At 41.5% G+C, this 22,370-nt stretch overlaps 1 protein-coding gene across 1 annotated transcript in view; it reads right to left on the bottom strand.

Annotated features, from left to right (window-relative positions):
- Positions 1 to 6,474: 6,474 nt before the first annotated feature.
- Positions 6,475 to 22,370, bottom strand: part of ghra (growth hormone receptor a) — a 36,538-nt gene continuing 20,642 nt past the window's right edge. The window contains exons 3-10 of the mRNA XM_038704747.1: positions 17,518 to 17,647; positions 17,184 to 17,350; positions 14,980 to 15,158; positions 12,686 to 12,845; positions 12,424 to 12,514; positions 12,147 to 12,216; positions 7,505 to 7,740; positions 6,475 to 7,390 (exon numbers count right to left, since the gene is read on the bottom strand). Coding sequence (XP_038560675.1) covers positions 6,622 to 7,390; positions 7,505 to 7,740; positions 12,147 to 12,216; positions 12,424 to 12,514; positions 12,686 to 12,845; positions 14,980 to 15,158; positions 17,184 to 17,350; positions 17,518 to 17,647 — 1,802 coding nt within the window. The 3' untranslated portion in view covers positions 6,475 to 6,621. The remainder of the gene's footprint in view (positions 7,391 to 7,504; positions 7,741 to 12,146; positions 12,217 to 12,423; positions 12,515 to 12,685; positions 12,846 to 14,979; positions 15,159 to 17,183; positions 17,351 to 17,517; positions 17,648 to 22,370) is intronic.

Genomic DNA, 22,370 nt, shown 5'->3' on the forward strand with positions numbered 1-22,370 from the left:
TTGGCAGCATTTAACAACTATCCTGCACGCGCCTGAGGACTTGAATGCATGTGACTTCAACAAAGCAGAGGGGTCATATTACTCACAATACTTGTACATTTACAATCTTCTGTAGCACGTCATTAAATTCAAATAATACACAGATCTTCAGTTTTATGTCCAGTAAATTTTGTAACAGTTCTTCCAAAATATTTTGGAGAATGTTTATGTCAAGGGTGCTATTAAACTGTTTTGTCCAATAATTGTCAGCAGATGGCAATGAAGGTCTGCACTATAAACCACCACCACACTCTCAAAGGCTAAGTGGTGAGTTTACTGATGGAGCATGTCCTCCTTACTGACCTGGTAGGCTTTCCACATTCTACTCCACCCAAATAACCTAAGGTGACTCTGAAGAACTGGATCATGCACATTAGCTGTCTCTCTCTACTTTCCTCTGTCACATGTGTACAAACGCATGCAATTTCAATTCCAGTGGTTCAAACTACTCTGCTTTTGCATGCACATGAGCAACATGTACATACGTCAGATGTCCAGTTCCGGCTTGAAATATTTTGCAGGAGTAGTTTTTAGGGGATGAAAGTGAGTCACTTTTCAGAAGGTATGTGCTTTTGATCCCAGGCTTCCCAAGTGTGCATGTCGAAGTATCCTTGAGCAAAATACTCAATCCCAAATTGGTTCTGATAGCTGTGCCATCGGTGTATGAATGTGTCTTTCTGTTAATGATGGCATATGGCACCTTAGCCTCCGGCTTAGAATAGTGTGAAGGTGATGTAGTGTAAAAGCACTTTGAGTGGTCGGAAAGATTAGAAAGGCGCTACTCAAGTACTTAGCATTTACATATTAACACATATAGCTTAACTATAACTTGTGGCTTACATGCATACACACATTGTAGATTGATAGACTTATTGTATCGATAATACTGATGGTAGACTGTAGAACAATGGAAAACAACAAGAAATTAGCTTTATTCTATTAAGAAAGAAAACTACTGTTTATTATTGTGGTATTGTTTGTTTGTGTTTATAATGGCACTGAATGCATGTAATACTGACTTCTTAAGCTCACCTTTCTATGCTGACACTTACATAATGATGTAAACACACAGCTCAAAACCTGTGAAATTCTCTTCAAGGCTTAAAGTGCAACACCCTATGCTCAGTGTAATGTATCTGAATTGCCTGTCGGACTGTGTGTCTGAAAAGGTCAACAAGCAACCGGAGGTAATAAATGAGGCCGGGGTGGGCTTGTGTGGGCGTAATTGGGCTGAAGATCCAATACAGGGGAACAGTGACTTATGGGTAATTACCTGCAATGTCCTGAGACGAAGAGCTGTGAGTGGTTGCCTCTCTGATTCAATCAGCCCCACACAGAGCAGCGCAATACACAGCCTGTGTCTTAATTGTCCGATATGCTTGCCCCACGATGCACGACTGTTTCTGCAGCCGTTTCCTCTCCACTTACTCCAGCAGCAATGAGAGAGAGAGAGAGTGACAGAGAGAGAGATAGAGAACCATACACTTACGAACTCATTCGTACACACAAAGTGCCCCTCTGTTGCTCAGAAACATGTGTGCACTCCCCACCCTACTGCCATATACATGCACACAGATCCTATTTTTCTCTCTCAGCCACGCATACACAAATCCATTTGTATTTGAACTTTCAGGCCAGAGTGGGCTGTACATTTTCTTCATTAACATCTTGGACTGTCACTGAGTGCTGATCTGAGCTAACCTTTGCCGTGCAGTATGCTGCTTGCGTACTTTTAATGACACTCTCGGCAGGTCTTGTGAACAGAGTTCAGATTTCCAACACTAATTATGACTTTAAATGAAACAATAAGTCCAGTAAGTGTACAGAATCTGAAGAAGCGTTCGGTTTTAGAAACACGACAATTCCTGGCATTATTAACATTATTAACATTAAAAAACATACTAGTTTAGTGTTTTCTTTTATTTCCGGAGACACCTGATGATAAATAAAAAAACATGCACAAGATGATTGAGATGCTGTATATACATTTATTGTGTAATTCGTTGAAAGCTTATTGATCACAAATCCAACACAAGAAAGGCTCATCTGGTAAGATAAACACTCAAATCATCAGAGATCGACACACAGTTCTTGGCCTTGAGTATAACAGCAGGCAACTGACAAGGACAGTGGCTCCAAGGTCAAGAGCATTTGAAAATATGATTGAGGCTGGACAATATTGTGCAAAGTCAAACCAATTAATGCAAATGGAAATGCAAACTGATCAATTGCGGTGTTGCGTTTTTCACACTTGCAACCGCAATGCAGCTGTTTCCAATTCTGACTGAATATTTCTAGTTTTATGAGCTTGGGTGACACATGTGAGAGAACACATTACTCATGCTGCACCATCCACTGTTGTCAAATAAGGAGGTTGGGTGATCAGAGGGCTCCAAGCAGACAAATAAATAACACGTGAATAGAAATATAGAGTGGAGCCACTGAACTCAGTCATAGAAAAACATGGTGTATACGCTGTAGTCAAGTCAAGAATTAAACTATTTCCCCAACAAGCTGAAAAATGTCTTGTGTGCTGTGAACACTCTTTGTTTGATAAAGAGTTACAACTAGTCCAAATTCCAGCTCTTACGATTACTTCCAGGTTTAACAGTGCGACAAAAGCCCCCCTTGGACTGATGCAAAACCAAGAAGCTGGAGGCCAAAACACATCATTATCAAACACTGGAGCCCCTTGCACTTTTCAATCATGAAATTCTGAAATCACATAGTGGGAGAAATGTAAGAGTGTGTAGAGTTACAATATAACTATTTCACTCTGCCTATATTTCGGTATGGCTTTCATAAAATACTATGTCTATCTGCTCTATCTATCCATAAATCTTATAGCAAACATTAAATACTACATTACAGTACATCATTCTATCAATCTGGCAGTGTAAAATTTGTCCTATAAACATAAACTCTGTAGGACAAAGCTGAAGCTTATTGATAATGAAGGTTTGTCATTGTCTGATTATTGTGCTGAATAAAAAAACATAATGCTGTTTCATAATAACAAGTAATTTATAGACTTGATTTAGCCCAAAATACAAAATCTGAATACTATTTTAACCATCAGATATATATGTGTACAAAGTGCTTGCTCTAAAGTGTCTGTAACATTTCTAAGCTTGACATAACAGTTGCAAACGTTTAAACACTACATTAAGAAAGAGCTCATTGTGAACTGGAAAAAAAAATTGCAGACACAATGTAGTAAACACCTATACAGTAAGCTTGAACAGAAAAGCACCTCCCAATTCATCTTCCTCACTGTAATCTTTAAAAAATACTTTCAGTGATTTAACTTTTTTTTGTTTGTTTGTTTTTACAACTTTTCCTAAATATCATAATTGCATTGCATATTCCAGTTTGCACACATTCACAATAACCACGGTACAACTGAAACAGAACTTTAACCGTGCTTTTTCCCATTATCTGATCTTCCTTCATATACCCAAAGAGCCTTCTGGGGATCTTTGGATGGGTGTAAACTCTGTGAACATTGGATGAGCATCAATAGCTGACTGTATTGCAGCTCGACTTTGGGGCATCAAAGTCTTTCCTTCCCATTTCTCCCAAGCAACAGACCGTTTTCCGATGTCAGTATCATCCAATTTGCAGGTTTCATCACAAAACATTACCACTTGGACACAACACAGTGATCATCGCACTCTCTTGAATGACCCCCCCCCCCCCCCCCCCCCCCATCCCAACATCACCAAAGTAAGGCTAAATGCAGAAAAAATACATGTACCGAGCAGCAATATATTGTGATTAGTAACATAAATGACGTAAAAATATATATATATTTGTAATCTTACAGCACTAGTAAATATATTAAGACATTTCTGCAACAGCATTGACATGCTGGTGTCATCAGGTAGCAACATCAGAACACTGGGCTCTTTAAAATAAAGAGAGACAGAAAGAGAGAAATGGCACATTTATCATATTCACATTTGTAGAAACTGTCATTGTATGGCTCTTGCTTTGTCTCTCTTCTGACAAAAAAAACCAGCAATGTGCACATCTATCCATTAGCCTGCTTATCTCAAGGATGATTCCAACAACATAATTCAAAGGCACGACGTGTCTTCTTTGCGCTGTGAAGGAGGCCGCCTTGATGTTAATACAATCATAATACTCCTGACTCATTCATAGACTTGTTGAAATGGAAATTCATTGTGTTGTATCACAAAACCACGCACATCGCACAGCCTCTATTGGCCTACGCAGAGATAGCTTATTATATGCAGTATGCTATGTTGCTGTGTTGATCAGAACCACATTGTCATAGTCTTTATGACAGAATTCATAGGGTGAAAACACAAGGAGCCTAAACCCTTTACAAAAGGTCTCCTCTGCTACCCTCTCGCCCACACAAGCAAAGCTTAGACTGTCAATAAACAAAGGGCAAGCTTACACTACAAGTTAATGTGACTAAATAATTTATTAAGAAACATATTCTTGCTTATAATGTCATAAAATACTCACATCTATCTATTTATTTGTTGCTCTACCAGAACTTGGAATTCAAGTACTTGTCCATATCAACATTTTTGGTTTGGAAACTGTGGTGAGCTTTACGAGTAGGATCATAAATGTGAAAATTACAGTTCAGTGGCCTCAGAAAATGTTCAACCTTGCAACTATTTTCTACAATTTCAGCTCATAATTCTTATGACTGTCAGGAAGGCAGAATAAACATCAATTAAGGCAAATGTTTTTGATGTAGTGTGTTGTGTGTATGTATGTACGCATGTTGCTGTGTTAGTACATGTGCAGGATTTTCTATGCACAGAGATACTCTACAATGATTCACCAATATATAGCAGTACCTGCCAGTACATAGCAATGCATAGATGCACAAATCCTAATTACGTAAGCATCGTTTAGCACAGAAATGGCAAGGCAATACCACTATCATAGGCACAGTTTGTCAACACGGTGTAATAGTATTAAACGTTAGCTAAATAATTACAGCTACTTTCAAGAGTCTTTCAACTTGTTCCAGTTGCTGTCCCTGCCATAACAATGCAACATGAGAAGAATACAACTCCCAAATACAAAGCTTGCTCACTTTATGGGCGAGTGATGGTTGTAGAGGTGAGACTTGGCTGCTGTTACAGGATGAAATGCAATATCTGGTTTCTCTGAACTGCTGGATGGGTGTTTATGTCCCTTCCCTTTTGCTATAATAACTATATCAATGCGCCCTTCAGCAAGGCACTTGGTGGTGCTCAGTGTAGTACAGCACTGTTTGTACTGAGCGGCTCTCAGTTGTGAATTAATCTGAATAAACCATTCCTCTTACTACAAGAACCGCTGTTAAGCGCACTAAGCGTAATGTTCTCAGTACGCATGTCAGAATACAATGAAAATAAACATCACAACTATTATAAACACACTGTACCATTCAATGCATTCCAGGAATTAGATTACGATCCCTTTTATTCATCTCCTCTTCTACTTTAGTTAGTGTTGTCCTTAATTTCCCAGAATGTCTTTCAATATCCCCCAAGGAAGGAAATTTACTTTGTATATTTGGACGTTTTTATTGTTGATGGTATTTTTAGTCCCGATTACTCATGTTTCTGTGACTGTGCTGCATTTGTACTGAATGTTTTTTTCAGTTGTTGAAAATATTTTTTCTATTAAACTATTGTGGCTGTAGAGAAAAAGAAATCCTTGACATCATATAATCTACATTTGGCCACTTCTTCACAAATATAGGAATATTATACCATTAAAAAAGAATGAATCCAGGAATGCAAGGTTAAACTGCATAGTGATTTCAACTGTGTAGGGTGTGTATGTATATATTATTTCCTTTAGCTAATGCCTTTTGTATAAAAATCTCTCTCTCTCTCTCTCTCTCTCTCTCTCTATATATATATATATATATATATATATATATATACACACACACACACACACACACACACACACATACACTAATACTATAGATCTCTAGTGAAGTACTAATAATAAGGCAGGATGAGATAAGAAATTTAAGAATATAAAATAAGCCAGAATTGAGCAGCAAAACACCTCTGCCAGCAAGAGGTATCAACGACAGCAAGGACTCCTTCTCGGTGTGGTGTGAAACACATGACTAGAATGTGCTTGTCTTTTCCCAATCAATCATACACACAACAGCTCTCTGAAAGATTAAGACTTCAACTATGTCATTGCTCTAAACACAATTAGCCAGAGATGTAATGCGATCCGAGCAGTCAGCTAATACTTTGTGACTCATTACAATCAGTCTCAGCCTTTAATATGTGTCTTGTGCATGGATGTCAACAGAGAAAGCAAACTGTGCATTGTGTATGTTTACTTTTGGCTGCCTCTGCATCAAATTAATTGATGTAGCAGGTGTAAAAGAATCAATAATACAGCTTGCAGCGTTTCACATCTTTCTTTCAGCACCCTCTGACAAACAAACAACTGTACACTCTCATCCAAACTGTGTGCTGCAAGTTATTTGGTTTCCAGCAGGAATCAGGTAGAAACAGGCTTATGTGACCGCAGGGGACTTCCTGGTGAATTAACCTTACACCTAATGGCATTGTCATTTCATGGCGAGAGGTTCCCCAGCAGGTCTGGGGTGATGTACCCTACGGGCATAGCAGGTAGGGCCTTGAGTGGGTGCTGTGGTAGGCAGGGAGGGGGAGACTGGCGGGGAGGCGGGTTGAGGAGCAGACTGTGCTGACTGTCCACCTCCTGTACCACTGTGTAGTCTGCAACAGGGGTAAAGAACTGAGATTGGGGAGAGTCAGGAAGAATGTAAGGTGACTGATTATTCTCTGCTGTGGCTGCAGGTCTGGTCTCCACTGGCTGAGGGTGTATGGTTTGATACCCCTCGCCAGGCATCGAGGAGCTAAGGTGAGTGCTGATCTGCCAAGCATTGCCCTCTGTGGTGTAGCCGCTTCCTTCAGGATCCACTACCAGCAGCTGAAACTTCAGCTCCTTCTGCTTCTTTTGATCAGTGTCCTCGCTGCTTTTGTGCTCTTTCCCTTTCTTTTGTGTTACCTCCTCCGTGGCTGATGTGCTCTCCTGGATTCGGAGTTGCTGGCCAGGAGACAGCACCACTCCTCCAGAGGGCATCACATTGCTGACTTGGGCATAGAAGTCTGTGTTGACCCAAGTCTGAGGCTCTCCAGTTTGGGTTTGGACTAGGGGCTTTTTGACTCCCTCTGCGGCTGGGGCTCTTTCTACAATATCAAACGAGGCTTCTACGTTCTCAGGTTGCCCTGGCAGCAGGGTGGCCATCAGCATTAGGGTGTCTTGGTCAGGCAGATCTGGGTCATAACAGCTGGCCCGGCCTGAGTCATCATCAGGGAAACTAAGGAAGAGGGAAACAGTTGGAACACAGGAAAAGAAACAAGATGAAATTTGTATTTGTACAGCCATCTGGCAGCACGGAAACACGACCTTTACATGAGAATCTGTGCAGTACCTGATGGCATTGGAGCACCCTGTGTTCATGTGGTGGATGATGGGTTGGGGCTGACCCAGGAGCCTCTGGGTGTCTGAGCCCTGGTTGTCCTCCTTCTCTCCATTATCTGCGTTTTCAGCATCCACCTCGATGAACTCCACCCATGGCTCATCTTGGTAGAAATCTGGTGCATAAGTGGACAGGCCACCCATTCCTCCACCACTCAGGACCAAATTCAGCTCGTCCAGCTTCCCCTTCTGCATGTGCACATATTAGTATGTAAGTATGCATGGCAGTCAGGATGCAGGAAGTCACCTTTTCCTATTCTATACACAGCATTGTGTCTTGTAGTACATAGCACATAGTATGTACATTTTTAAAAATACCAGCAACAAATACAACACGCTTTGTTTTTCACCTTTGCCCGAGCGAGCGTTATTATTTATTTATTTATTCCTATCAGGACTATTTTTCCCTCAGGTACAGGGGTAAGGTTGTTTTGTAGATAGCTAACAGGCTGCCTGTTGAATGCATCCCGCATCATTTGGCAATGATACACCCACAACAGAATGCTGAACCAAGACCCTCTTCACATCTTATTATCCCTCAGTGGTCCTACTGTTCTTGTTTACTCACACAAAGCGAGAGTGCTTGTTTGCTTTTCAATTATATATGGACACTTTTGTTTGTTTGTTTGATAGTTGACACAGATGATAAACAGGCCGTGATTGAAGGAACAGTAGGTGGTGTGATGATTATGTGGCTTTTCGGGCCTCATCCAACTGAGCCACATGGACCCCCAGCAGGGTTTTTAATCAAAATTACAATAAAAATGTAATCAAAAACAGTGGTTACACGAGACTTTATATAATCACTTTACTGAATATACAAGGCACAATTCCATGTGTTGGCAGCTGTTATTGATGTTTACAATTTCACTCTTTGTGCATAAAATACACTACAAATGTATTTGAGTCTGACTGGTATTGGATCTATGAAAAAATTATATGACTATATTTCACTAACAAAGACCACGCCTACGAACGTAGAAGATTAACAATGGTTTATTGCTTGTAATGGAGCCGAGAAAGATTGTACGAAAAGAGCGGATCGAGTGTCCAGAGGGTGGGCTGAGGGATGTAGGGATGGGGGAGAGGGTCAAGGGATGAGGGGTAGGGGTCGAGGTGTGATGGATGAAGGGTTGAGGGGAAGACAGGTGAGGGACGAAGGGGAGGAGTCGGATCTGCACCGATGGATGCGTGAGTGAAGAGCAGCAAGAAGGTGTGTGGGAACTGGTGGAGTCGAGACTCAGAGTGGGGGAGCCGTCTCTTAGTCCGTGGACGTGCGGAAACCCCCAAAAGAACTTCAGATGGAAAGGTGTGTGTGAGCGTTTCTGATACCGTTTAGGTCATAACAGATGTAAGTGAGGTATGCTGGTGAGGACCAGCGGCCGAGGATTTGATTATGTTGTCTGGGATTCCCTGCCTGGAGATGGTGGAGGCAGCTCTGATGCGGAATGGATGCCCAAGTAGAGTTTGGGGGAAATGCCGGATTTGGATAGAATTTGGCGAAGGAGTTAGTGAAATCAGAAGAGCGGCTACTGTCCCTGTCTACAGAGGATCTTGAGGGGAAGCGCGGCTGGCTATTATCGAGTCTGCGTAGCATTGTACTGGTTCGTACGGACTGAGGTAAGAATAGAGTTGGAAGAGGTAGATGGGTTGCGGCAGACCGGATTGGTTAATTTCGCTGCGTTTTAGGTGATAAATGAGTGTGTCTGCAGATGGTATGGAAATGTCGGGCCATAGTGGCATATAGACTCGGATGATAGTTGAGGCTGGAGGTGGTGAACCCTGAGCAGTGCGAGAAGCCAAAAATGCCTATAGGAAAGTGGATTCTTGGACCGCATATGGAGTCAGGTAACCCGATCTGAGCGAGAAAGACAGTAAACGATAGTGTTTTCGTGGCCTGGGATATGGGAGGCTTGGATGATGAATGGCGCTGTGCTGAAAACCAAGGTGAGCCTCTGCATGAGTTGCATTATGTCTGGGCAATGGGACCGTCCTCTGTTGATTATGTCTACCACTGCCCTGAGCCTGAGTATATTTTCTTGGACCGCTTAGACCCCCCAAAGAATGGCTGCAAAAAGACTGGGTACGTGACGTAGATGGTAGGGGAAGGAGGGAGGGCTGATTCGGGTGGCCAGTCCGCTGCGAACCAACTACCGCCATAGTAGCCGCAGACGACAGAAGAGGCAGCATCTGTGAAGAGCTAGATGATCGTCGTGGAAGAAGGAGATGCTGTTCCGGGATTAAAGGAAATCTAACTGTGTTTAAGCTCCATTGCATGCGGCGTCTAGTTTGATGTGGTCATGGAGAGATGGGACGGAAGCAGTTATGGAAAGGAGATGCGACGGGAAGGACCGACCTTGTGGGATGATCCGGGTGGTGTAGTTAAGTGGCTCAGTAGTGAGAGAAGATGGCGTTTGGTGTGATGGTGGCCAGAAGGAAATTGAAAATTGGCGAGGAAATGTGGTGGATTTTCTTGGGGGCAAGGATGCCTGGAGTAACCTTGAGTCAAGGGTGATGCCCAGGAGCTCCAGTGATATGTTGGGTCCTTCTGTTTTCTCTGGGGAGAGAGGGACTCCGAGTTTGTGGAGCGCGGTGTTGTGATGTTGATGCCATAAGATGGTGGCGTAGAGGGTGGCAAAAAGGTGAGGAAGTCATCTGTGACGTTAATATATGTTAAATATATATTAAATATATATTATTCAATATATATTAATTATTAATTAATTAGATTTAGTTATATCTTATTATTTATTTATTTATTTATTTCACTTTATGTTTTGGGCTGCTCTTACGCCCGAAGGTTAGACGAGCTGCAAAGTAGTAGCGCCCTTCCAGAGAACGCCGAAAAGGTGCCAGTAGTCGGAGTGAATGGGAAACACTTTGAAGCGCTGGTGATATCTGCCTTGGATGGCCAGGCTCCTTGTCCTGCGGTGCGGATGAGGGCAATGGAATGGTTGAGTATTGCATTGACTGAGTAGGCGGACGTGTGGGAGTAGCACATAAAAATGTACGGCAAAGTGTTAGATGGTACCAGAAGATGACAGCGACAGAAACCCGAGCTTGTGGTGAAACTTGCAACAGAGGCGAACGTGCCTTAGACTGTAGCAGAAGGTGTGCAGCGCGTGCAGGGCTTTATTATACAGTTTATGGTGCAGGCACGTGAGGAGAAAAAGGCGTGCTCTTCTCTTTCTTTCGTTGTATTGCTTGCGTGTTTGGCTGCAAGCAAACCATTTTTATTTATTTATTTTATTTATTAATTTTAAAGTTTATTTATTTTTTATATTTATTTATTTAGCAATCTAGTTACGAAAAGAAGGCGTACGTGTCGACTTAAATACTGTATTGACTGGAGACGTTACGATTCTACACGATGCCGGGCTGTTTCGGTCGACACCGTAAAGGTACAGAGTAGTAGACTGTGATGGTGCATATTGAGACTGGATCTGGTGGTGCACCGCAAAGGTTGCAGTTCGAGGGTCGTGCTGCAAAGACGCGTCAATAAGCATGGGGTCTAGGGTGCCCCAGTATGTCCCTTGGTTGAACTGCTGCACGCGGCTGGCAGCTTGAGACGAAAAGAAGACGTGGTAGATGGAAACCGCTGTCGCCAAACTGTGAGGCCAGGTCTAAGATTAGGGACAGGTAATCGTCCAGCTCTGACCTGCGGTCCGGGAAGACTGAATTTATATTGTCAGGGTACAAAGAAAAAGGGGAGCAAAATACTGCTGGTGTAAGTACTATGTGAGGATGGATTAATCGGTGGAGTGAGTTCGATGTGGTTACCGGCGACAATCTTTTGCGTGAAGAGGGTGACACTGGAGATGGTCTGCTGTTGTCGTTGCCCCGGAAGTAGCGTTGATAAACCGGAAGTACTGAGCTCGGAGCGCCGAAGCCGGGATCTCCCCCTGGAGCTGCTGGCAGGCGAAGGCCCGACAATATTTGAATTGTCGGAGATCGTAGCTGTGATCGCTGGGGAATATGAGTAGCTGAATGCAGCCGACGTTTCAGTCGAAGTTGTTCGAGAGAAGGCGAAGACTCCGGTATATCTGATGTTAGATGCTCGTCGAACATGTTGTTGTCCGAAAGATTGAGAACGACTTCTGAGTCTGTCGTTTGAGGTAAGTGATTTTGTTTGTTTGTCACGCTCATGAGAAAGCCAAGTCAAGGGGAGGTGAACGGAAAAGGTGTGCTTAAGTACTTGGTGTGCGGAGAGTGGATGAGTTTGAGGCGTGGCCTTAGCTCCCAAATCTAGTTTATAAAACTTCATATAAGCCAATATTTGCTTTGTAAAATAAATCCATAACATAAATCCAACAAAATTGACATATTAAAAAGTTTTAATACTGGGACATTTTACAGTTGAACAATAACCTTCTCTGTGCTCTCTGATGGATGAACTATGTAGGTGGTGACAGTGTTTTGAATTACCACAAACACAAAGCATCTTTGGCATCTTTAGTACTGCAATTTCTTGTAACATACAGTGTGTATGCCATACAAACACCGATATTATGCCAATGTATAGGTTGTGGTCTAGTATGTACGTTCACATAAGTATAAATACAGACAAGGGAGAATAATAGACAGCAGTAATGTACCTTTAACAGCTCTGGATCGATGCCTTTAATTTTGGGAGCAGGAACTGGTGGCAACAGAATCATCATTAATCTGCAACGGCAGGAAGAAGAAAAGGATATGATGAAGATAATCTGTTCACAGTTGTCAGTTTACCAAGAGCTGTTCAGCAACAATCTGCTGCTGATTTTGCCAACATCTGGCCCGCTGTAACTGCCATCGTTTATGCAGTAGAGCTTGAATATTTTTTTGGACACTGTTGGTGTACATGAATAAAAGAGCAAGAGAGTCTGTTCCTACCTGTGCTGCTGAGAGACGACAATTATCATGATGACTATGAGGATGCCCACAACCCCGAAAACAAAAACCAGCGTGAGCTGGAAAGTTGACTCTAAATAAACGAGATGAAACAGAACCTATCATCACCATCAGCATAGTTGTCATCACAACAACAATGTTCCTGGTTGTTCACAGTGGTGTGCTGTGTCTGTCTGACCTGAATAAAGCAATGATTATTTATTGCATCTAACCACAAGATTGATTGCTCCACCCCATGACCCACCATGACCTTTGCTGGGAATCTCAGTCACTAGAATGAAGATGGGGTCGCTGAACTCTCCAAACTTAGTGAAGGCCTGCATCCTGCAGCGGATGTGCACTTCGTACTCTGTTCCTATGTGCAGACCGTAGATTGTCTGCTGGGTGTGTGGCTGGATCTTCAACTGGAATAAAGAAACATGTAAGGAGAGAGAGACAAAACTTTGCTGTGTTTTAACTAATTAGAAAAGGATTCCGCTTTTGCTTACCTAACATAGACAGCTACAACGAAGATGACTGAAGCTAAACAGGGTGTCAAGAAGTCTATGTTTATTTTTGGTACCTGTAACGGAGACCTTTCCAAAGGTACAATTGTTGAGGCATTTCAGTTATATTGGGTAGAGGACATACTGTCATAAATAAGGGCTCTATAACAGGATTTGTTAGACTAGCTGGCCAGGCGGTAATGAATATGAGCCTCTTCAAGGTCCCATGGCCTCTGACCTACAGAACCCTCCCTTCACTTCCTTCAGAGAGGCTAGGTTTTCCCAGAGGGCCTTGCTCTGGCGTGCACTGCCTTGCCAACAAAGCTGCACTGCATTTTAACCACAGGAGTCCAGGGGGGAGGGTAAAGGAAACGTGACACTGTGCACTGTATGACCTACCTACAATTTACTTTAAAGAGGCTGCATGAGTGTTTACATTTGTGTGAGCTTGTGCATGTGCACACAGGTATTTTGTGAAGTTTTAAGGCGTGTGTTTACATGTGTCGGGACATGCAAATGTGCATAAAAGCAAAGGACAAAGGCGGAGAAGTTACAGTGGGTACGGAAAGTATTCAGACTCCTTTAAATTTTTCACTCTTTGTTTCATTGCAGCCATTTTCCAAAAATCAAAAAAGTTCATTTTATTTCTCAGTAATGTACACTCAGCACCCCATCTTGACAGAAAAAAACAGAAATGTAGAAATTTTTGCTAATTTATTAAAAAAGATATTTAACTCAGGTGCTGTCTATTTCTTCTGATCATCCTTGAGATGGTTCTACACCTTCATTTGAGTCCAGCTGTGTTTGATTATACTGATTGGACTTGATTAGGAAAGCCACACACCTGTCTATATAAGACCTTACAGCTCACAGTGCATGTCAGAGCAAATGAGAATCATGAGGTCAAAGGAACTTGCCTGAAGAGCTCAGAGACAGAATTGCGGCAAGGCACAGATCTGGCCAAGGTTACAAAAAAATTTCTGCTGCACTTAAGGTTCCTAAGAGCACAGTGGCCTCCATAATCCTCAAATGGAAGACGTTTGGGACGACCAGAACCCTTCCTAGAGCTGGCCGTCCGGCCAAACTGAACTATCGGGGGAGAAGAGCCTTGGTGAGAGAGGTAAAGAAGAACCCAAAGGTCACTGTGGCTGAGCTCCAGAGATGCAGTCGGGAGATGGGAGAAAGTTGTAGTAAGTCAACCATCACTGCAGCAATCCACCAGTCGGGGCTTTATGGCAGAGTGGCCCGACGGAAGCCTCTCCTCAGTGCAAGACACATGAAAGCCCGCATGGAGTTTGCTAAAAAACACCTGAAGGACTCCAAGATGGTGATAAATAAGATCCTCTGGTCTGATGAGACCTTTAGCCTTAATTCTAAGCGGTATGTGTGGAGAACACCAGGCACTGCTCATCACCTGTCCAATACAGTCTCAACAGTGAAGCATGGTGGTGGCAGCATCATGCTGTGGGGGTGTTTTTCAGCTGCAGGGACAGGACGACTGGTTGCAATCGAGGGAAAGATGAATGCGGCCAAGTACAGGGATATCCTGGACGAAAACCTTTTCCAGAGTGCTCTGGACCTCAGACTGGGCCGAAGGTTTACCTTCCAACAAGACAATGGCCCTAAGCACACCGCTAAAATAACGAAGGAGTGGCTTCACAACAACTCTGTGGCTGTTCTTGAATGGAGCCAGAGCCCTGACTTAAACCCAATTGAGCATCTCTGGAGAGACCTGAAAATGGCTGTCCACCAACGTTTACCATCCAACCTGACAGAACTGGAGAGGATCTGCAAGGAGGAATGGCAGAGGATACCCAAATCCAGATGTGAAAAACTTGTTTCATCTTTCCCAAAACGACTCATGGCTGTATTAGATCAAAAGGGTGCTTCTACTAAATACTGAGCAAAGGGTCTGAATACTTATGACCATGTGATATTTCAGTTTTTCTTTTTTCTTTTTTGATTTTTGGAAAATGGCTGCAATGAAACAAAGAGTGAAAAATTTAAAGGGGTCTGAATACTTTCCGTACCCACTGTAAGAGAGAAAACTTACTGCTTTCCAGTTCGTGGTATTTGTCTTCCTGTACTGTATCTCATACTCAATGCGCATCCAGCCCAAACTGACGTCTGCAGAGGGTGGGGGCTCCCAGTTGACCATGACATCATAACTTACCCCGGAGGGACTTACATTGAGCAGGGTCCAGTTTAGAGACACTGGTGGGTCAGGACGTACTGCAAAAAAGAGCAAAAGATCCGTTTTAACATTTATATCATATATCATTTATATCATTGAACACAGTAAATTAATTGATGGCCTTGAATGCACTCGATGACATGTAGATGAACAAATAAAGACTTATAGTTAATCAAAGAAACTAACATATATGTTCTATAAATCAATTAAAATAGCATATAGGTGGAGGTCACCTATACTGTATGACTGTTTATGAGCTAGCATGCTGTGCCTTGTATCAATTTACAGAGCACATGCAATGTGAGGAGAGCTAATAAACAAAGGTAGGTTTCTTCGTGGAAGAGGTGTCAGCAAACATATGACATTGCCATGTAACCATACAGTAATATCAGCATCTTCTACATTCCTGGGGTCTCATTTATAAAACTGTGCATAGAAACCTCACTAAAAGTGTACCTAAGCCCAAAAGCAAAAAATGGCGTACGCCAAAAAATATTCACGTATAAACCCGTGCGTACGCACATCTGTAAGCAAGTTCCCTTTATAAATCACAATCAACTTGAAATAGCGCATGTGAGGGAGCTTCATGTCCAACTTTTTAAACGCCCATAGTTGCCTATCAATGGTCAGTGAAACGCCCCTCATTAATATTAACACATACTGACTGTGGGAAGAAAAGGAAGCAAATTTTGACAGAAAAGCTACTAAACAAAATTGAACTCAGTGTGACACTGACGTTCCTTTTGCTGAAGCTGAAGCATGTTGTTTGGTGTGTAAAAAAACGGAGCAAAGGGGGCACCGGAGCTCTACCCCTTTGTAACCGCTCTGCAGGAACAGGCATTCCTCTTGAGGAATGACGTCACTGGCTGGAGGGACACACACACACACAAGATGGGACGACCCAGGTACTAATTTGGATTCCCTTTTTTGAAAAGAGAGTAAAAAAAATGCATTCCACTTGTGTTTAATCATTTATTTAGGCTACACAAACAGTCCACTCACTTAATGAGGCTGCAGATGAGTTAAAAGAAATATGACTTGTTGTAAATGACATGAGCTGAAAGATTTACTTAATAAAATAGTGTTGTAAATTCCATAACGTGTTCTTACAAGCAGCGCATCACATCCACACGTTGGCTCAATAAGGCAACGAACATCTGATAACAATATATGAAACTATGCTCTCGGATTTGCTCGACTGACGCTCTGAAAACGGCAACAAATTAAAATGTAATATCTCCTCCTGCTCACCTTATTTATGAGAATAAATTGCACTGCATGCAAGTAGCCTTCCTGATTCCTGATTAAACTGTACATATTTGAGGCGTTCTTTTGCAGAAACATATCTCCATTTGTGTTTATTATCCTAAATGTGGTTCTTTTTGTGTGCGATGCAAATGATCTTAAATAGTTTTTTTGCACACTTCAGGGAAAGTCAATCAAACAGGTGTTTGTTTATTCAGAAAGGTTTAAGCCTACAATACTCAATTGTAAAATTTCGATTTATTTTACACAATATTAGGCCTATTAATTTCAAACCCTTTCATCTTTCTGCCATGTGAGTCGCCGTTTCTCATTTCTCCTCTTTATGTGCGTACGCATGGTTCAGAGTTTACTTACAGGACCGCACATTTTCCCGTCAAGTTTGTTTTTTATATATTTTGCTTGGGAAGTGGCATACATTTCCAGCCCTGTATGTACGCACTGCTTATAAATGAGACCCCTGGTTAGATAAAGGCCGTCAGACATCAAAACACCTACTGTGTGAACCCATGTGTCTGATTGTGTTATTTGTGAAGCATTCGGCATTTGCTGGATTAGCTGATGTGCAGCAGCAACTACCATTTCTTGGAAACCTTTTGTGTAGGTGATCTGTGGTGTCTGAATACATTTACATAATAATCTGTAATAATTCTCCTCCTATTAACAGCCCTGCTAATTCTACATGTGGAGAAAAAATTATGCTAGAACATGTTTTACAAAGTTCACTTGAAATGCAAAGTTGAATTTACCTAATTCATGGGACAAAAATCTGGATATATGCACAAATGTTTGTTACTAACCGATATTCTCTACAGTGAAACAGTCATCCTCATTGAAATAGGTGACGTTTTGGCTGCGGAGCTGCATGCAGTAGGTAATCCAAACGGATGTGTGTTCTGCATCGAAGAAGCACTCCCTATTTGAATGGATGTACTCTGGACACTCTTTCCATTCACTGGTGGGCGAGCTGTAGGAGGGAAACAGTGAAAGAAGGAAGAGAAATAGAAGCAAAGGGGGAAATGATAGGTTATACTGTCTTTAATGGAACTCGCACATGCACACTCAGATACACAAAGTGCTCCAAATGGGAAACAATTGCTTCCAGTCTCCCGGTGAAATGGCAATCACACTCACTCTTTCTTATTGTAGAAGACTCTGAGTGCTCCAGGGGTGGACAGGTTGTGGAAGTTGCCTGGACTCCACCAACATCGGAATGTCTCCAGGTCCCTTGATATGCACTTTGTGAAATGAGGTTCAGGAGGAGCTGAAAGACATTGAGGGAAAGACAAAAAAAGGTAAGGACCAGAGACAGAACAAGCAGAGGAACCCAGATTGGATTAGGGTGATCAATCACCACTATTGACACTATGGGGGCAAATTCAGCCATAACTGAATAAGCTAGCTGCAATGCAATCTAAACCTTTAGGTAAGAGTGAGGAAACATAAACAATTTTTACACCACAATATAATAACAACACTTCAATTTCACCAACCATCCTTGAGGGATGAAAAGATTGTATGAAAAATAATAGGATGTTCTAGTTGTGAGCTTCAGACATACATGTACAATTTAATAATTCTTCTGTAGCATGTGAGCACATACACACACACATGTTTGAATTTTAAAATACTTGTCCCTTACATTGCATTAGCATCAAATATTTTAAGTGATGAAGGCTACGGCCTACATGTAGCTGCCATGAGAAAAAACTCCCAACCCTGATGAAAGCCATGCCATGTGTAATGGGGGCAACACTTTCTGTTGCCAGGAGATAATTTGCAGTCTGCAGCTTATGTTAATCTAAAATTTACTTCAGCTACCTGTAAGCTTGTGACGCATGTGTGAATAAGAAAACAACTTGCTGATAGAAGGTGTTATGTTGCATCCAATTTCAGGCACCATGCCTTTAGAACCGTTAGATCTCTCCACACACTTTTCATATCATTTCTCTGCCCCACTCTGAGGCCCAGACTCAGCCCTTTTCACCTCTCCCTCAGCAACCTGTCACTCTTCATCACCAATCCCCCTCCCTCGTCACCACCCTCTCCTGTCGGAGGCCAGTTTCTGATCCAGCTTTGGGTTTGGTGCAACCATAAATAAGCAACTGAAGGTGTCATTGATTTCTGCTCTACCCACTCTCTCTCCTCCAGCGCTGGCTGCAGCATAAATCACACACAGACCCAGAACATAAACATGCTTCACAACGCAAGGCAAGGAATTACAGACAGGCCAGAGCAATACTCCGCAAATGCAGCCGGGCACTGTCATATGATAGTCTTTTGAGTTGATAAACATTAAACAAGAATTATCTCCACATAGACTCACTGAATGCTGCTAAATCTTACTTAGAAAAGAATAAATACTAAGCTACCAGTATCTGTATGTATACAACATTTGGACAGACACGCACCCATGCATCCCGAGTTAATGTAAACACACTGATAACCACAGAAACTATAACAAAACACAGCCCAAACAAGCCCAGCACCAGGCAGGCCAGACTGCAAATCCGTATAATTTATTCACACAGAATTTACACTGTTACTTTGCTTACTTTCTATTTCATGCCAGTGTAACCTCATAATTCATTGCATTCCTACGCTGTTGTGCCTATGAACCCTCCCTCCCCGATCCCACCTTCCCGCCCTTCATCTTCTGCACACTGTCGTGTTTCCCAGAGCTTTGCTATTTCAACTCGGCCTCCCTCCCCCATCCAACAAATTCCAGCTGCCTCCATCAAAGAGCTTTCTGCAGACACTGGATGTAAAGGAGAGTTTAAGACTATAGCAGGATTACATAAAAAATTTAATGCATATGAAAAAAAAAACCTATTTATATAACCTCATACACAAAGAGTTTAAACTGTTGCTCATATGTCATTATGTACATAATAACACATCTGAATGTTATCTCACAGCTGTTCTAATAAAACTTGAAAGCAAACAGACAGTATTTTGAATGTTACATTTTCATTTATTCATTTAGCTGACGTTTTCATCTAAAGCGACTTACAATTGCTATACATGTCAGAAGTCGCAAGTGTCTTAAGTGTCTTGCTCAGGGACACAATGGTGGATGGGTCACAGTGGGAATCAAACCCGGGTGTCTCACACCAAAGGCATGTCTCTTATCCACAGTGCCATTAGTTAACCTCTCCATAAAGAATGGGGCTCTGCTGGTAAAGGTCAGAAGGTACAGGCAGTTTTTAAAAACTTGTTTGCATTCTTGAACACAGCTCTGGATGGTAGTCTAATCTGAAGTGTGTCAGAGGTGAAAGGTTGCGCAGTGGCAGTCACACTTCTTCTCTGATAGCATAAGGCTTAATCCTATACATGAGCATAATGTCTTTTTCCGAGGATAAAAAAAGCAAAATATACTGTTCAAGTTGTAACTGGCTTGTAATAAGCCAATGGGCGATAACGTGACAGAAAGGATTACCTGCATAAATCAGCTGGTAATTTTGTTGCAGGGCCTTACTGCTCATTTTCTACATGTACTAATACACAACCAGACCATGACAAAATCCTGCCTGTACCTGCCAGCTGCCATTAAATGATCAGCAGTTGAAACCCCTTTGGCTGGAAGAAGAAACCTAATTGTGTGTGTGTGTGTGTGTGTGTGCACGCGCGTTCATCCTGGCGGTCCAGATGTGTCGGTCCAAGTGGGCTGTGTTGCAGCCGAGACTGAAGAAGAGCTTTTAGCTTCACGTCCTGTCTTCATCAGTCCATACAGAGGAGCTAGGAAACCACTTATCTACCTCGATGTCAGCTTTAGCCATTAAGGTTTAAAATCCAATAAATAGCCTAAATAAAGCACTCTTCTCCCAGCCCTTGCGCCAGCTGGCAAACAGCACTAAAAAAGCAGTGAGAAAGGTGCGACTAGGCTTTATCAGTGACCCTGTTGAAATTTTTGATTTTCATGAGGGGCGCAAAGGAAATGAGGCCATAACGTAATGAATTACCACCATTTCTAGCTCATTTGCAGATTTAAGCTGATGTTGAGGTTAATAACGCTTCAAAAGACTGCTAAAAGGAGAGAGGAATAAGAGAGAGAGAGACAGACAGTGTCTTGTCAGAAAGAGTCAATGTGTGGATTATGATGTAATGCCAGCAAAACTGTAGGCCAACATGTCATTTTGAAAAACAGAAATGCCATTGAGAATAAAATTACTGTCATTATTTCCCTTAATGATCTGTGAGAGAAATGTCTATTATCTGACCCAGCTATCATTCTGTGTGGTGTCCCTCAGGGTTCAATTTTGGGTCTGTTACCGTTCACTTTATATATGCTACCACCACAAACAATTACAAGCAGGTCGATCAGTTTGATCTGCTATGTAGTTGAAATTCTCACCAACATTTAGCAACCAAGCTCAGCTGTGCAGGTTGACAGAACTGCATTAAATGTTGGATAACACTCACACCTTCTACAGGGAATCTTGGTGTGATTATTTGAGTGTGAATTCAAATCTAACAGACATAAACTCAGTTGATAAATTTGTACTTGGAACAACATGGAATTGCATCTAACGACACTTTATGCACTCCCTAATCCCATCTGACATGAAGAAAGTGCTTGGTTTCACTAATATACTCCCAGACTTAACATACTGCTAATCTTGACTGTGCATTTCGTAATTTCTGTTAGACCTGTATTTCCCATCTACAATTAGTACAGAATGCTGCTGCTGAAGTTCTGTCTGGATGCAGAGAAAATATTAGTAACACTTGTATGAAGGTCTCTATGAAGGTCATCGCTATAATGACTTATGCATATATTTATAAAACAATATAATGCGTCCATAAGACATTATAACAATTTTTATAATCACTTACAAACATGCATTAGGCGCTATACCAAAGTTCATAAAGTATTATGACCTTTTGATTTAATGTTTTATAACTAATAGTAATACCTGTTTATATCAATGTGCAACAAGAATCTCTGACCATGTTCCATAACACATTATAACCATCGACTCTACCTCGTTATAAATACACTTTAGTGTAATGTCACCATGTTGAATTAGTGATATAAAATGGAATAATAGCTTACAGTAATGTTTAATGTTATATAGCATGTCTTTGTTTGCTTTAAGTGTTAAAATGTCCACCCCTGTATAATAAAGTGACACACATTTTGCGCAGGAAAACAACTTTTATTTATGTTTCTTCTTTATGAACAATCTGTATAAATTTTTAACATTTTGCAGTTTAGCACAAAAACACAACATAATTACATCAAGGACACTCATTCTCAGGGTGGTGAGAGATCGCTCAAGAGAAGACCTGTTGCTGATCAACATCATGTAAGAAGAGGCTCACATGTTGTCATGGATGAAAGGCGAGCCTATGGACAGGCCCTAACAGATGCAGTGGATTGAAGGCATACTAATTAACGTTAACGTAAGTTGTGTTTTTGTGCTAAACTGCAAAATGTTAAAAATTTATACAGATTGTTCATAAAGTGAAGAAACATAAATAAAAGTTGTTTTCCTGCGCAAAATGCGTGTCACTTTACTTAAAGCAAACAATACGTGTTTTTATAATTAGTGCATTTGGTATTATGTCCACCTGTAATATATTATACAGGGGTGGACATTTTAACACTTTACTTAAAGCAAACAAAGACATGCTATGTAACATTAATCATTACTATAAGCTATTATTCCATTTTATATCACTAATTCAACATGGTGACTAAAGTGTATTTATAACGAGGCAGAGTCATTGATATAAACTGGTATTACTATTAGTTATAAAACACTGAAATCAAATATAGGGTATAATACGTTATGAACTTTGCTATAGCACCTAATGCATGTTTGTAAGTGATTATAACAACTGTTATAATGTCTTATGCATGGGCGTAAATCTCATCTCACAGTAGGGGGGCACAATAAACATAAAATTTCTGAAGAGCAATTTCTGAAGGGGACACAAATAATACAGCAAAAATTGTCCTTGTATAGGATACGTGTACACAG

This window comes from Micropterus salmoides, unplaced genomic scaffold, assembly GCF_014851395.1.
Source record: "Micropterus salmoides isolate LMB-PRFRI ecotype aquatic unplaced genomic scaffold, ASM1485139v1 Ms_hic_scaffold_7, whole genome shotgun sequence".
NCBI classification, from domain to species: domain Eukaryota; kingdom Metazoa; phylum Chordata; class Actinopteri; order Centrarchiformes; family Centrarchidae; genus Micropterus; species Micropterus salmoides.